This window comes from Oculina patagonica, chromosome 2 (genome assembly GCF_052425735.1).
Source record: "Oculina patagonica isolate OP01 chromosome 2, crgOcupat, whole genome shotgun sequence".
In the NCBI taxonomy this organism is placed as follows: domain Eukaryota; kingdom Metazoa; phylum Cnidaria; class Anthozoa; order Scleractinia; family Oculinidae; genus Oculina; species Oculina patagonica.
In genome coordinates this window covers 9,050,710-9,067,677 of record NC_135759.1, presented here as the reverse complement: position 1 = coordinate 9,067,677, position 16,968 = coordinate 9,050,710, and the positions used below count along the sequence as shown (strand labels likewise).

Below are 16,968 nucleotides of genomic sequence, written 5' to 3'. Positions count from 1 at the left end.
GTTTAATAGATGCTTTTTTAGCTTTAAAGCTGAACTTGTTGGTTTATTTTTCACGTATTTTGAGTTTTTTCGGCTGTTCCGATATTTGTAAAGGAACGTTCCTCTAGGATCGAGTGTTCCTCATTTTTGTGTTCCTATTAACCTTAAGAGGACCAGCTTTTTACAGAGTAGGAACAAAGCGTTCCCTGTAAGGTAAGACAAGAACGTTTTGTTCCGAGTTGTCAACTGCAAGTGGAACACATTGTTCCCAAATGAGTGATTTAGGACTGTATTGTTCCGAGTTCCTATTTGTGCATGGAACACATTGTTCCTAACTTGATAAATTAGGACTGTTTTGTTCCGAGTTCCTATTTGTGCATGGAACACGTTGTTCCTAACTTGATAAATTAGGACTGTATTGTTCCGAGTTCCTATTTGTGCATGGAACACATTGTTCCTAACTTGATAAATTAGGACTGTATTGTTCCGAGTTCTTATTTGTGATGGAGCACATTGTTCCTAACTTGATAAATTAGGACTGTTTTGTTCCGAGTTCCTATTTGTGCGTGGAACATATTGTTCCGAAATTGGTAAACAGGAACAAATTTTGGACTTTATTGTTCCGATTTTTTATCTGCTAATGGAACATTTTGTTCCAAAAGTGGTATTTCGGACTTTTTTGTTCCGTGGTCCCATTTACGTATGGAACATAGTGTTCCCAAATTCATCGGTCAGGATTAAAGTTAGGACTGTTTTGTTCCGATTTATCGGTCCGTTAACTATGCATTGTGTCCTTGAATTGAAAAAGGCGCGTACAGACCGGCTTGGGCAAGTTTGGGTTGTATCTCACTGTCATGAATTTTACACAATAGTAATGAGCGTGGGCAAGCAAGGGCATGTTTTGGCAAGTTGAAACGGCCTTTGTTTCGGCTAAGATTTAAAGGCGATTGTGTTAGCCACATGTTGTTTAAAGGGAAAAATGAGCAAGAAGTGCAAAGTCAATTGGTCAGATGTCCAAGGAGCATCACCCAAACCAAAGCGGCTTCACTTGGAAAAAGATGAAGCAGACAGCTTGTACCATTGCCCGATACAAGAGTGTGAACATGATGGATTTCAAAGTCAGAGAGGCTGTAGAAAACACGTTAGCACTAAGCACAATTGGTTCTTTTATTTTGACGAAAGGCCCGATTCTAAACAAGTAACAAAGTCGCTGACGGTTGGAAGAAATGAAGATGAGACAAGCGAAACCACAGAGCGCAACGTGAAGTTACTTTCTTCATTTCCATTATCATGTAACATTGGCGAAGTATTCACGAAATGGTTGACAGGAAGTGCTGGCGGTTGTAAGAAAGATCGTGCCGCTCAACAGATAGTGACAAGGTGCTTCAAATTTCTTAGATTTTGCTGTGAAGATGAAGAGGAGTTAACGTTTGAAGTGATCGACTTTAGTTTGTGTTCTCCAAATTTGTTGTTTAAGTTTATCGACTACTTACAAGATGTATGTAAACTCGGCCATGGTGGGCGTTTGGGCTACATAGATGCAATTTCTGAATTGATCGACTTCAGAAAACTTCATGGCGCATCAGAAGCAGTTCTAAGAAAGTTTTCTACGACGGAGTTGTACCTCAAGAGAGCCCGAAAAACAGTTGCAAAGATGATGAGATTGCAGTGGACACAAGATTTAGACATCGACACTCTGGAAGCAAGAGGGCACTGGGCAACAATGGAGGAGTTGTTGGAGGTGGTGAAATTTCATCTGCCGCGTTACGAAAATACAGTGAAAATGTGCAAAACCAGTCCAGCCCAAGTTAACCCCTCAGACTTAACATTTGCCACGAAATTTGTAGCCATGTATCTGTTCATCAAGGTGAAGGGATCGCGGCCCATGACTTACCAATATTTGACGGTGGACATGATTGCCACAGCAAAGGAAAACGGTGGATTTATCGATCAGAAAACGTTCAAGACGGCTGGAAAATATGGCTTCGATTCTTTGATTCTGACCGACGCTAACATGCACGTTCTTAACGGCTACATCTCGAACGTTAGACCGTTGCTTAAACCCCAGTGTGATTTCGTTCTCGTCACCAGAAATGGAGGTCAGCACGGCAAATTGGGCGAAACTATGAGCAAACTGGTTTTTGATGCAATTGGAAAATACATTCATCCCACACGTTATCGCCAAATCGTCGAAACGCAAAGCCTCAATCAGCTCACTAGCGAAGAGCAAAGGTTTTTGTCTGAGGACCAGAAACACAGCTCTGTCGTTGCTAAAGTTCACTATCAAAAGCAAAGATCTCGAGAAGTTGCATTGAAGGGTCACGAGTGTCTGCAAAAACTTCAAGGTACCAAGGGATCCGAAGTAGACGATGACGTACACGCAAGACTTGGCGGTTCAACTTCAAGCTCAGGGCCCTCAGTTGAAACAGCTCGATGTAACAAAAGCTCGACCCCTGGAAAGGATGCCCTTACTAAAGGCAACTTGCACCTTCAGAGGAAAACTCGCCACGTTTTGAAATTTACGAAAGAAGAGGATGATTTTCTAAAGGAAGGGATAAGTCAGCACGGGTTTGGACAGTGGACCGCTATTTTGAGGGATCCTGATTTCAAATTTCAAGAAGGAAGAACGGCGGACTCGCTGAAGAAAAGGGCTGGAATGAAAATGCAGCTAGTTTAATTACCGAGGCAAGGACAACACTAACATGATCGCAAAAGATTCTCCTTAGAAATCGAATGCGCCCAATTTGTGATTACTAAGACTACTAAAGACAATATGTTAGCTGATAACTTGACTTTAATTATTACTGTATATATGTTTAAAATATACATCGCCAAAAAAATTATCCTTAGTCTCACACGTTTTTTTAATTGTACAAATGACATAAAGAAATTACATTCACTGCAGTGCTTGCAACATATTCTTTGTACCTAATGCACTGTTCTTTATTGTAGTTAGTTAGTGGTACTCTTGGAAAAAAATATCACTCTCGGAATTTCAACACACATGTAGTTTGCTTTGAATAGAACTAGTTTTGACTTGGAAACCAGCTTGTAATTGGCCTGGTGGAAGGTTTCTTTTTTGGGTTCCCTTTTCCACCAGTGGACTTCCTTTTCTTCTGAAGAGTTGGGCGGAGACGTGCTTGAGCCGTGCCACTCACTTGCGTGCGGGACTCTTGCGTTTTGAAGAAGTCAGCCTCGTCGTCACTGCTCTTTTCAGCCTCCAGGGGAGGTGGTGAAGATTGCTGTTGTGTTTGTTGTGACGATTCACCGAGGTCTTCGATTATTGGTAATATCTGGAATAGACTAGTCACCAGATGTCTGTGTTCTTTTTTCAAGAGGCCCTCAGCGCAGCACCATCTTCTCCTTTCTTCCAACGCGAACTCGCACTTTAAAGTGCCCAAGTTGTAATGGTGGCTCTTTATTTTGTCTTGCAACACCTCGCGGTATGCTTCCATCGATGCCCTTCTTGCTCGATCTGACACCGAAGGAAGGGTTGTGGTGCATTGGTGCAGTTCTCTCTCGGTCTCTTGCAGCCAGGGTGCTTTGAATGCCTCTTTCGCTCGATTTCTTTTGGTCAACAATTCTTCTCGCTGCGCCTGAACTCTTCCTTCATCTAAGTCGCGTTGGATCGGCGTGGGCAAGGGATCAGAACTATCTCTGGAAAGCAATCCCACATGCTCCTCCGCGACGCCCCTGGATATAAGGTTCTGTTGTCTTTCTTCGTAGGCTCTCTCTTCAAACTGCTGCAATAACTGAACTTCTTTGAGTCGCGTTTCCAACAGTTGAGAGACTTGGCGGTGACGGAGAGATGTTGGCGAACACTGCTCGAGCGCTTTCTTCAACGCAGTGACTATTTCATCTTGGTCTTGGCTAACACATTCATCACTGCTGCTGTCTCGTTCGGCTCCACTTTCATCTATCATGGCATGTTCGCCACTGTTCTCTTCGACTGTGCTTCCTAATGCATCCGCCAGAGACATATTTCTGAGGGCTTCCTTCTCGCTCTCTGGAAGTGTACCATCTATATTAACTACTACTTCTTCGTCACTGTCCTCTGAGTCCTCTGAGTCATCATTGGCCGCCCGACGTGCTTTTTCCGCCGCCCAGGCCACACAGTGCATTGGATGTTTTCTCAACCATTCTGCGGCTTTTTTCTTTGGTGCTGGCAGACTTTTGAACGTGTAATTTCGAAGCCTTCTATCCATGGCTGGTTGGTCTTCGGGTTTGAACTTTAATTTCTGTTGGGCAGTCAATAGCATGGGGCAACGGTTAATAAACGATTTAGCTGTTTGGTACTTGACATCAGCGGCTGTATAACCTCCTTGGGTTAATATCTTCCAATCGTCAATTTCCATAGTCGATGTGGACGCTTCGTCAATGAAGATAACTTCGGTGGATTTCGTTATCATTGCTTTATTAAAGGCTCTCTGTTTCGTGACGGTCGCTATGTTTGAATGATGGATCAGGCCAAGTATGGGTTGAAAAAGACTCGTCTTGCCACTATTGGCGTCCCCAATGAGACATGGTACCCTGTCTTTGTGACGTTTCTGGTTGAAGTTTAGCAACTTGAGAAAGTCGTCACAGAATTCACTGATTTCGCTGTCGGTGAGGCTGTTTTCGAGAATTTCACCGAAGTACTTGGGATCTGGATCTGCATGGGAATCGTACTTTGTAAAAGCACGTGGCGTAACGAGGCCAATCTTCTCTTCCGGTATTGGGCTTTCGATGAAGCGCCTTTCTTTGATAGACCAGCAGCGACCGGCATTTACTTCAATGAGGTTATAATCGACGGTAATTGGTCGCACCACCTCGCAATCTGGGTCGGCAAGGATGTCTATCACTCTCTTCATGTTCTTTAAAAGTCTTCCTTTAAAAGCTTCGTTGGCCGCAATGCAGTTAATGAAGGCACTGACTTCGCATTTGTAGGCGTACGTGTACTTAGCATTTTCCTTCTTCTTGTAAATCTTTCCTCTGAAGAGGGCATACTGCATTTTTTTCATCGCTATGCCGATGTCGTTAATAAGAACGGTCAAACTATCTCCAAGCCGTGCTTCGTCATCTCCTTTTCCAATGCTTTGGATTTCATCATCAAATCCAATCAGATCAACCGTCAGCTTTGCGTCTCGAAGTTTGATCATAGCTTTTTGTAGCGTGGAACTGTAGGAAGGATTAATAAGGCAACATCTGGCAACGTTCTCTGTGCCACAATCGCAATCGACATCACAATCGCCAAAAAATGTTTCCATTTCTCTTTGAAAGCACGTTTGATAAGAATTGTTAACTAGTTCTTGTATCATTGGATTCTTGTGGTCTTTAAGCACCTGGAATAGTTCTTTCATGGCAACCGATTCCTTGCCTTCGTAGCAGGGCACCTAACAAATGTAAATTGTATCGCTTGATCAACTTGAGCTTGTAGAGAAACTAAATTCATTTCAGTCCAATTCGTACTCGACTTTTAATTTATGTCCTTTGGGCCATGTAAAAAATTGGGAAAAAAATTGTAAACATCAACAAATGTAGTTTCTCCAGTTTGATTGACAATTCTTTGCTTTCGCTGAGAAGTATTCGATACGTAAAATACAAACGCTTTTAGCCCTCGAACGTACAAGCAAATTCATACCCCCTCGATCGTTCAGGGGGGGAAGGGTGTATGAATTTCATTCCAAAATTCCAAAACAACCTTTATCGGGGGGGGGGGGATGGAGTGGATGGCCCCTTGTACGTTCGAGGGTTAACCTATTTTTTTATCTTAATGTCTTTGCACGCACTATCGCTTTATTGCACTGCAAAATCACAGGCCGAACTTTGAAGCGTTTAATGCTCTAAATCGTCAAATGTTGTGAAGCGACTCAAACAGAGAAGTTTAGTGTTAAAATAAATATTGGTGTACCTGTTTTGCTGTTGTGTCCACATTTATGTCCAGTAGTGCACGGTGAATAGTAATTGGGTTGGCGGGTGCACCATTTGGCGTAGTGAGAGCAATCCAGTAGTTAAGTGACGGAAATAATCTGTCGTTTATAACGGTGGGGTAATTCGAAATAAATTCAAGCGTAGCGCTACTGGCCAGTTGGCTAGGTGTCACATCGTCGCCACTGTCGTTGCTTTCGTCGCCATCTTTGTTGTTGTTTGCTCTATTTTTACCTCGGGGTTTCTTGCGTCCTTGCGCACTTATCGAACTGAAGAAAAATGCGACGTTTTTAATTCCTGGGGAAAAAGAGAAAAGATCAAGAACATCGTTCAGCAAAACAGCTTTATATCATCAACCGCCAAATTCAAAGATGTGTAAGATTTTATTAGAATGCTAATACTTACCACTTATTGCTTTGTCGCAAGCTTCTCGCTTCAAACACACGTCATTCCACGCTGTTTCTAAACCTTCTTCGTTGACTTTGCAAAGGCATTGTGCCCTGATAATGCTGCATTTTCCAGCGATTATAGGGCTTATGTAGCACAGTGCAGCACTTCTTATGGCTTGGCTGTTGAGTTGCCGACATGGATATCGTGTTCTGTTCATGTTGCTACTAATTTTACTCCAAGTGGTGTTCTGGTTTTATACCAAATCGACTTGCGATATCTCGAGGAATATATTTTCAAAAACAAAGAAATCATCAAAGGGAACGGGAAGAAGTGCTAATTTGAGATCGAAAACTGCACCAAGAGATACCTCAGAGAATTGCTAACGAGACATGAAAATATTTGAACTAAAACTTGTTGTGTCAACCGCAGTGCCATGCTGGCTTAATAAGTTTGCTTCACAATGAAGGCAAATTAGCAATTTAAGCGCATTGAACAAGCTTAGTTCAAACTCAAAGAATCTTACACTTCTTTCCGACATCATTGTATATCACACAAACAAAAAACTAATGATGATTTGTATCACGGGTGCCAAGGTTACTAACTGCATATATATTTATACAAGATTTTGCGAGGTATAATCCTACCAAAACAAAGAAAACTGTACTGCGTAATACCTCAGAGAGTTTCTAATGAGGTATGAAAAGATTTGGACAAAAACTTGTTGTGTCAACTGCAGCAAACCCCAGTAACAGGTGCCAAGGTTACTAATTGCACTTTATGACCCATTGGCTCTAGCTCTAATGAGAGGTAAAAATATTTTACGTTGCTTTAAACTTAAGCTTAAATCTGAACTTCATGAATCGCCAAAGCATTAAAAACATAGATAAAAGTCAAATAACATAACAAAATAAAACAACTCAACACACATTTCTGAAGTAAATATCCGTGAAATCCGTGAAATCCACCGTATTTACAGATTTCTAACAAGGGGTTGAACTTCCAGTTCGATGTGGCAGTTCGACAGTGGTCATTTCTTTTTGAACACGGCGGATTTCACGGATTTGACGGAAAAGTCATGACTTCTTTATTTAATACTTCTTCTTTAAACTGTAAATATTTTTAACAATGAAAATAGAATATATTAATAATATAAGATATTTACAGTTTAAAATGGAAGTATTAAATAAGATATCTCATCTTTTCCGTGAAATCCGTGAAATCCGCCCTATCTATAGATTTCTTACAAGAGGTTGAACTTCCAGATCGAAGTGGCAGTTCGACAGTGGTCATTTCTTTTTGAACACGGCGGATTTCACGGATTTGACGGAAAAGTCATGACTTCTTTATTTAATACTTCTTCTTTAAACTGTAAATATTTTTAACAATGAAAATAGAATATATTAATAATATAAGATATTTACAGTTTAAAATGGAAGTATTAAATAAGATATCTCATCTTTTCCGTGAAATCCGTGAAATCCGCCCTATCTATAGATTTCTTACAAGAGGTTGAACTTCCAGATCGAAGTGGCAGTTCGACAGTGGTCATTTCTTTTTGAACACGGCGGATTTCACGGATTTGACGGAAAAGTCATGACTTCTTTATTTAATACTTCTTCTTTAAACTGTAAATATTTTTAACAATGAAAATAGAATATATTAATAATATAAGATATTTACAGTTTAAAATGGAAGTATTAAATAAGATATCTCATCTTTTCCGCGAAATCCGTGAAATCCGCCCTATCTATAGATTTTTAACAAGGGGTTGAACTTCCAGATTGATGTGGCAGTTCGACAGTGGTCATTTCTTTTTAAATACGGCGGATTTTACGGATTTGACGGCAATTGTAGTGAACCTGTTAGGTTGACATTAAGGGGAACGTTTGGGCCCCTTTTTTGCGTTCCCTTACTTCAGATTACAAACCATCAACTGATGCTTTTAACATTGGCGTGCAAATTTAGTTCAACTCGAAAACTGTCAAAATGCCATGTTTACCTACTGCGTTATTAGCCAGATGGATTAAAACCAGTATCAAATAGCTATTTGTAGAGAAGAAAGTCAAAATTTCCAAGGGAACAAATTTTTTGGGAAACGATCCATCCTTCCTTCCTTCCTTCTTTCCTTCCTTCTTTCCTTCCTTCGTTCCTTCCTTCCTTCCTTCCTTCCTTCCTTCGTTCGTTCGTTCCTTCCTTCCTTCCTTCCTTCCTTCCTTCCTTCCTTCCTTCCTTCCTTCCTTCCTTCCTTCCTTCCTTCCTTCCTTCCTTCCTTCCTTCCTTCCTTCCTTCCTTCCTTCCTTCCTTCCTTCCTTCCTTCCTTCCTTCCTTCCTTCCTTCCTTCCTTCCTTCCTTCCTTCCTTCCTTCCTTCCTTCCTTCCTTCCTTCCTTCCTTCCTTACTTACTTACTTACTTACTTACTTACTACATCTACATTTATTAAGTTGATAACATCGTTTAAGACATCACATCAACTATAAAAGATAGATACAAAATAAAAAACAAAATTTACATGCATAAAAAAGATATAAAAATACTTAGTTACAATTTACTTGTTTACATGCTTCCCTAAATTTAATTTAAAATTCGATAATGACTTGCAATTCACTAAGTCAGCGGGTAGTAAGTTCCACTCTGTTATTGATCTAGGAAAAAAAGAAAACTTAAAAACGTCCTTAGATACTTTTGGCATCCTATACTTAAAAGCATGGCTATTTCGTGTTCTTTTTTCACTGTTTGGTATTAAGTGATTTTCCGTAGTTATGTCTACTAGGTTATGACTAAGTTTGTACATTAGAGTCAGTCTGTTTTTCTTTCGTCTTGTTTCTAGCGTGTCCCATTTCAAATCAGATAACATGTCTGTCACGCTAGCTGTTTTGTTGAAGTTTTTAAGGCAAAAACGGGCAGCTTTTCTTTGAACTCTCTCCAGGGTTGAAATATCTTTTTTGTGATGTGGGTCCCACGAGGCACTTGCGTACTCCAGTTTGGGTCGGACGATGCTGGTATAGGCCGTTTCGCGTACTTTCCTGGGGCAGTTCCAGAGATTTCTCTTGATCAGCCCCAAGGACCGACTTGCCTTGCTTGAGATAGATGAGATATGTTCAGACCACTTTAATTTTCTGTTAACAGTAATTCCTAGGTACGATGCAGAGTCAACTTGCTCACGTTTGGAACCACAGAAAGTATATGTCCGTTGAGGAGGACTTTGCTTATTTGAAATGCAGATGATGTTGCATTTAGAAGGGTTAAATTCCATTTGCCACTCGTTTTGCCAGATTTCTAATTTATTGAGGTCGTCTTGGAGATTGTCGCAATCTGAGTCTTCAACCACCACACCGCATAAAAGGGTGTCATCGGCAAACAGCTTAACTGTACATACTTACTTACATACTTGCGAAGTTTCAAAGTGGCAGTAGTGACTGAACCGTTTGCTTATCAGAGTGGTCGTAAGGAGCGCTGTGACTGTATTTTTGATGTTGTTTTCTCTTCCTTCTTTGAATTACACAAGCTTCGTCGAGGCGATAAAATGGATACACACATTGGGTGACAGAAACCCTCCTCCGTTCCTTCCTCTAACAGCAACTTTTTTCTGGTCGACTGACATCTGTATTCCCTTTTATTTCTCAGCACTTCATCCAGACGGTACTTTACAATTCTGTATACGGACAGGACACTCCGTTTTGTGAGCCTAAATTGGTAAGCTACATGTACTTCACTAGAATACACAACCCTTCAGTGCCAAGCTCTACATTACTTTAGTTCACAGCTTCATACCGATCCCTTTAACAGTATCTTAATAAACAATGCGAAAAATTGCATTCCGGACCTCTTACTCTACTGTAAGTCTCTCGATGTTGTTTTTTGTTATAAATGCACTGCATGTTTAACTTAACGTACGCTTTCAGGGCTTGGTTGAAAAGGTGGCAAAGTAAGAGGCGCTGTAATCATCGTGTCGGAGCGTGTAAGTTAAAAATACCATACATGCACATTGCTCACTGCCTAAGCGACCAATCCATGAGAGACCCAATGCAATAAATAGCCTATGTTTTCGGTGTATTATTAACGAGTAATCTCCTGCATGGTTTTCTCGAACTATGTGAAATAAAAAGCACTTGAAAAACCAAAAATTGCACTCACCGCACAGACTCGTGCAATTGCGTCTTAAAAAAAAATCTACTCGTGCCCAATTATTTCAAATTTTGCTCGAAGTTCTGTGATTACCAATACAAACCCGTTTATACAGTGACTGAGGAAATTTCGCAAACTCATTGGTCGAAAGCAATGGTTGAATAGTGTGAAATAATAAACCAAGAAAATCACGCAAAGTTTAGCGCAACGCAGGGTAAATTTCGAACAACTTGATAAGTTGTTGCGACTTTTTCAACATTGGAATCCAGTGAGTTGTGAATTGCCAACAATAGTGAATAAAAAGGCAATCTTAAAATCTTTCTTCCATCTAAAAGCAATCTTAAAAACAATATTCTTTCTAATTCAGCGTTGAATTTTCTGTGTTACTGTATAAGACAAATCGACACGTTTTTCATTGTCTACTTAACAAACAGATTTCATTTTGCCGTGCGTCTGTTCAGTAATAGATCACAGATGACGTCAAAATGTGGTATGAACAGAGAAGTGGCCCACGAGGCGCTAGCCGAGTGGGTCACTGATGTGTATACCACATTTTGACGTCTTCTGTGATCTATTACTGAACAGACGCACGGCAAAATGAAATCTATTTGTTTTATATAATAACACAAGACTTCAGCACACTTCTGTGTGAGCAATGCTGCCGTACCGATGAGCTAAGTTGTTTTGATTTCACTATAAAGTTTTCGTTAACACGAAGCATTGTTAATCCGATTGAATAAACAGAAAAATGGTCAATTGAAAGTCAATGAAAAAACTAACCTTTATTCCGATTTGGAAAGTTGTTCAAATCTGTAAGCATTAACCGAAGCGTTCAACCGCAATTCGTTTGTTTTCCGTGGCGTCGTCCAACTGTACAACATCGGTCAAACTTTCATACAGATTTCGGATAATTTCTTGAATAATTCACTGTCTTCCGTCTTCAAGCTTGTTTCGCCCAGTTAAATGCTTCGAAAGGTGAACGATGCTTGGCGTATTGTTTCTCACTGAAGATTTGTAATTAAGCTGAACTTTTTTGCTTTGTTGTGGCCCCGCAAGTTTGAAAAACTTTGCCGACAACTCTGATTTGGACTATGAACTCTGATCACGCGCGCGAGTCACACCACCGCGTGACGTCATCCATGTGTCTGTACTCTGATAGATCATAAGTAAGAACCAATCAAAATGCGCGTAGAATTCAGGTTATTATATAAACTCTTATAGATATAGAAATGACGTCATAAAATGTCCAAACTTTGCAGTAGAACCACTCGCCTCACGGCTCGTGAGTTCCTATGTTCTTTAAAAAGTGTAGACCATGGAAAACTGTTCGACTCGTTTGATTTTTACCTTTCCAGTTAAGTACTCCATTTACTTATGCATTTACTTTTGATGTCGCAAGGGTTACCTTCAAATGAATGTATTATTCCCTCCTAAGGCAAGTGACCGAAATTTTCTGGCGGGTAGAGCATTGGAATTTGTACGTCAGGCTCCAAACAATACCACAGCGTTCAATTATGGCTCCACTCGACAATTAAATCGCGTCAAAGACCCGAGGTGAGTAATAAATATATCCTAATGCATCTTTTATAATATATAGATTTAGGCAAGCCTAAAAGCGGAGCTCCCCATTTATTCAATTTTCACTGGAGCTTACAATGTTTTCATTCTAGTGAATAAGCGGCCAGAGTACTAATGTTTATGGCGGTTTATAGGTGCGACACAAATTTAAATAGCTCACGGTTATACTGAATGTCAGCAGTACGACAAAAATAATAATCTTAAAGCGGTGCAAAATCATTACTCATGGCACGAAAAATTACTTTAGAGTAAAGTAAATTATCTGCTTTCTAGCAATAGAAAATAGTTTCGCGATCCTGTTATAGTTTCGCAGCAGTTTATTAGACTCCACAATATCTATTGCATTGATAAAGGATATATTCAACGTGCTTTACAGAGTCTGTCGGATTAGCTCAATCGGTAAGGTGCCATTCTGCGGATCCGGAGGTCGTGAGTTCAAATCCCAGAGGGTCAAGTTTTTTTTTTCTTTTTTCCTTTTTTTTTTTTACCCCGAAGCAATAAAATGGTTTGTTTATTCTATCAACCCGATTTAGCTTTCGAATGTCCCTTCATGTACGATGCTGGCTTTACAGATAGACACGAAAGTCATCGATCGATTATGGCTCTCAATGTCCACTTTTTTGGCGGTCGATTACTTTCTACACGTAATTTTAAGCCACATTTTGTTTCATTGCTTCTTGTTTTTCTTTTCAAACCTCTTTAAATTTTAAAGACCGCCTTTATACGGCCTTCTTGCTTCACTATGGCCGCCATGTTGCGCGACTCCGTACGGACGCCGTACGTACGCGCCCGCGAACCATGCCGCTATCCATGTTGACCATGAAAACTCATTTCGATAGTGTTCCTTCTTTCATGCGTATGGGGGCTCTGCTCTGCGGCCCTGCGGGCCGCTGTAGAGCTCCGCTAAAAGTACATACACAATAACAACAGTAAAGGACAAGAACATGAACATCTCCAGTAACACTGACAATGTTCTTGAATTTTAGGACGGATGGAAACCTAAAAAATTTCAGAGAAGATCACTTCACATTGACAATAGAAAGGAAACAACTGATTCTTCAGTTAAATACTGCTCTGCGTCTACCGCCAAAGGTAGATAAACCGACGCCAATTATTACCAACAGAAATAATGAGACTTCAAAAAACGAGACAATCTCAAACAAGAATGAGACTACGAGTAGAAACAAGGTAAGTCGAGAGCGGGTATAATTTCCTGCATCATTTCAACTTGTTCATGGCCAAATCACACAAAACGACATGCTCATCGAAATATACAATATCAATATTTACAATGCCTCTTTAAGGAATGCCGCAATCTTAGGGCGCGCTTTTTTATTCACAATTCTGGAATGAGAATGGCCAGAATGTGAAATGCGGGCGTTTTTTTATTCCGCATCTCTATTCCGAAATGAACAGAATGCCATTCCATCCGTTCTGCTCTCAGGGGCAGAATGAACAGAATGTTTCGAATGAAATCCAAGATGGCGTACGGCATAGCCCGCGATTCAAGGGATGTGTCTCCTCTCCTATGTGAATTGCATTACCAGAACATTCTACAAATACATTATAATAATAGACTCCATACTTAATTCCCCCTCTATTTTAAGTAGATCAAATTGCTGCGATAATGGCTGCAATGGCAGCCTCTTCGCCGGCCGCCATATTTGTTACGCAATGTTCACTCGTGGACATCTAATACAGGCAATCCGAATTATTCCTAGCATTCTGTACCAACCATTCTTATTCTAGAATTGTGGGTAAAAAAAGGCGTCCTTAGCAGCGCGTAGACAGTTTTACAATAACTCATTCCAAAACATGTATAACCATGACTCGCGTATCCTATCAGTGCAGGCAAGGGTGTATTTAGGATCAAGCCGGAATACAGAACTTTCCACATCCAAAAGATCAAAAAGCTGTCGCCTACAAGATTCACATAATTTTATGCCGCCAATTCACAAAATTACTCATCTACACCCGTCTCAGATGCTGTAATGTGAAAGGTAAATTGGAGATTAATATGGTGTTTCTTATTTGTCGTAATATATAATTTTCTTTAAGACCAACGAGTTGACCAATCAGCAAATACAGGACACACTGAGGGCGAATAACTGCACAAATGTAAAGTTTGACGAGGTAACGGGATTTAAAACTTGGTATACTTAGCTGCATAGAAGAAAAGATAAAACAAACTGCAATCGTATCAGAATATAGTTTTTATCTGTAAAGGTAGTCACACAACTTCAAATGAGATTTGGTATAAATATGCACGAGAAACTTTACCAAAGGCCTACAACTTGAAACTGATTATTTGTTTCTAAATGCGCGGGAAACGTCCTTCGAAAATGTAATTACAAACACAAATGTAAATGTTGTAAGAGAACTTACCGTTAACATCATTAAATGCCCGGTATAAGCCCTGCAGGCTTATACAGGTTCGTAAGGTGTTTTGGTTGACTTACCAGACGATGAGTCTTATTAGCGGCATAAAAAAGCCTGGAAATGAAATGAGATGAAAGACTGATGAGTTATAAATTGTAAGAAAGCCACTCTAAATATTCGTTTTGATCTGTACTCTACTTTTAATCTTATTATTATTATTATTTTAAAGTTTGATATTCCGTAATGACGTTAGTAAGTTTTATGTATGGGAACGTTCGATGGGGCTTATAGCCGGGTGGACTTATAACAGTAACTTAACTTTCCCTTAGCAGATACGTGTTTTGATAATCAGGGCTCATCAACGGCATTATTTGTTATACAAGCAAGTGTGGGCTAAAATTTTGACATGTTAGTTCAGGCGTACGTATCTATGACCTGTCTGCAAAAGCTGCACAAAAAAAATTTAACTTCACGACGGTCCTCTGACAGTCGAAGCAAAAGGAAAAATATCCAAGGTTCTGCTGCCGTTATACGCTTAAAACTGTTTTTCGTCAGGTTTGAAAAACCCTATGCCTTGTTTGTCTACGCTGAGCAGAAAAACTCTTTAACCTTCAGCAGCGGATAATGCTCAAACCAGAATACCAGAGTTCTGAACTTTATTATTTCACCTTTGCGCCATTTTACCATATAAGAGCAGGAGAACGTAGAAAATATGAGCCGGTATCACATTGTAGAACAGGACAAAAATTGCGGACGGCAAGCGTTTCCAATGCAAACGGGTTAAAAAGCGTATCGCGAGGATTTTATTTAAAGTCTTACTGTTGAAAGAAATGCCGATATGCGGAATCGTCGAAATCTTCTGGGTTTGCCGAAGTTTTAACCCTATTCAGACCGGGAGGGGAGGGGGGGGGGGGGGGGGGCTTTTGAGGCCCGCGCTGACTTTGAACGGTTATAACATTTTTAAGATTCAACCAAACCCTACCAAACTCTCTGAGTTTATCTAAAATTTATCTGGGAATAATTTGTTAGGATAGGATATGATGTTGTGTCAGGAACTAGACATCACCATTTTGTTTGAACATACTATATATCCTATAAGTTTCATTGTGATTGCTTTGTTATTCTGGAAGTTACATAGGTGGGATTCTAAACACCCCCCCCCCCCCCCCCCCGGTCAGAGAAGGTCCAAAAAAGCCCGGTCTGAATAGAGTTTAGGTTCCAATAACAGTTACTCTATACATAATTTCCCTCAACAAGCCTCATAACACGCGATCATATTCCGTCCGTGCTAAACGATTTTTTTATCGTGATCAACGATTTAGCGAATCGTGTGTCGAAAAAATGTACAAATTTCTTTCGTTTTTAGTAAGCAGTTTACGGCAAAAACCTCTCGCAACGAACCTGAAAAAGTTCTGCGTAGTGAGTGTTAACGTGTGTGCGAGCGCTAGACAAAGATTTTCAAGTATTTTCAGAGTTTTACTATATTTTATGATAAGAACTGTAAGCCAATAAAAGAAGTTGGATACTAAATCAATTATTAGAAGTTTTGATCTGCAGTAACGTTAAAATAAAGAACATTCTATGGTTTCGTTTGTGTTTTTGTCGTTCGCACAGGCCTTATGCGATCGATACTATTCTCAGATGATGCAGGATGATCTCAAAACCTAGAAGCCGAAACACTAGGAAATGAAATGATAGTGGAGTAATCAATCCCTTATTCCATGGTTTAATTTATAATACGATCGGACATGTTTCTCATTATTTGAAGTTTTCCTCGCCCCTTCAGGGCTCACCATCATCATCATCATCATCATCATCATCATCATTAATAGCGTCTTTTCGTCTATAATGTTGTCATTAAATTTCAAATCTTTCCTTCTCGTTGGTACCAGTGATATTTAAATTTCAAATGTATTTCAATGGCATGCTTGTATAAAAAAAACGATTAATTGTTACCTTTTTTTAAGGAAAAGGGAGTCATTGTTTACAATCAGGACGTGTCAAAAGAATCCCTAAAGCACGAGAAAATTCAGAGCAACATGGAGCTTGTGCTGATATGTATTTCTATATCAGCTGTTATTCTGGCCCTCATACTACTGACAGCATTGAGGTAAAAAAAATACAAAAATAGAAGAAGAAAATCTTCATTTTGCCTTACACTGTCATAGCGCGTAACTTAAAATCAAGTCACAAGGTCAGAATATGTTTGATTTATCTACAGGCTAAAAAGTTCAAAGAGGCTCTTCATACACAAGAGTCTTCTCTTGTCCCTTGGTCTTGGAAATCTCGTATTTGTGCTTGACAAAAACTTGTTTGCTTTAAGACAGGATCATGTGGTGAGTACAGAAGTTGAAACGTTCTTTTGTGAAAGCTAGAAAAAAGAGAAGAAACTGTTGTTACTTTTGATGAAAACGTGATTGTATAGATCAGTATAAAATGATGGTGTGTTCAGATAAATAGTCAAACATTCTCCACTGATAAAATAACAGATGTACTATCTTTACCTTTAGGTTAGGAAATTCTGGCCTTTCAGCCTGTAAGTAATCGGCGAATTTCTGAGACCGGACGTAATCCGCATTCTTTCGCCTTGATGTCATAAGCTTTGATTCA

At 39.8% G+C, this 16,968-nt stretch overlaps 4 protein-coding genes across 4 annotated transcripts in view; 2 read left to right on the top strand and 2 right to left on the bottom strand.

Moving 5' to 3' along the window:
• Positions 1–16,968, bottom strand: part of LOC144642897 (uncharacterized) — a 112,333-nt gene that overhangs the window by 26,268 nt on the left and 69,097 nt on the right. The gene's annotated exons all lie outside the window — the stretch shown is intronic.
• Positions 1–16,968, top strand: part of LOC144642890 (uncharacterized) — a 39,924-nt gene that overhangs the window by 14,522 nt on the left and 8,434 nt on the right. The window contains exons 15-20 of the mRNA XM_078501991.1: positions 9,901–9,969; positions 11,837–11,955; positions 12,966–13,167; positions 14,038–14,112; positions 16,326–16,468; positions 16,580–16,694. Of these exons, the coding sequence (XP_078358117.1) occupies positions 9,901–9,969; positions 11,837–11,955; positions 12,966–13,167; positions 14,038–14,112; positions 16,326–16,468; positions 16,580–16,694 (723 nt within the window). The remainder of the gene's footprint in view (positions 1–9,900; positions 9,970–11,836; positions 11,956–12,965; positions 13,168–14,037; positions 14,113–16,325; positions 16,469–16,579; positions 16,695–16,968) is intronic.
• Positions 795–2,710, top strand: LOC144642917 (uncharacterized). The gene has a single exon (XM_078502021.1). The coding sequence runs from the start codon at positions 959–961 to the stop codon at positions 2,654–2,656; it is 1,698 nt and encodes a 565-aa protein (XP_078358147.1). The 5' UTR covers positions 795–958; the 3' UTR covers positions 2,657–2,710.
• On the bottom strand, positions 2,984–7,059 carry LOC144637940 (uncharacterized). The gene is made up of 3 exons (XM_078497027.1): positions 6,292–7,059; positions 5,870–6,183; positions 2,984–5,351 (listed from the first exon to the last, which is right to left on the bottom strand). The coding sequence occupies exons 1-3, from the start codon at positions 6,491–6,493 to the stop codon at positions 3,006–3,008; spliced, it is 2,862 nt and encodes a 953-aa protein (XP_078353153.1). The 5' UTR covers positions 6,494–7,059; the 3' UTR covers positions 2,984–3,005.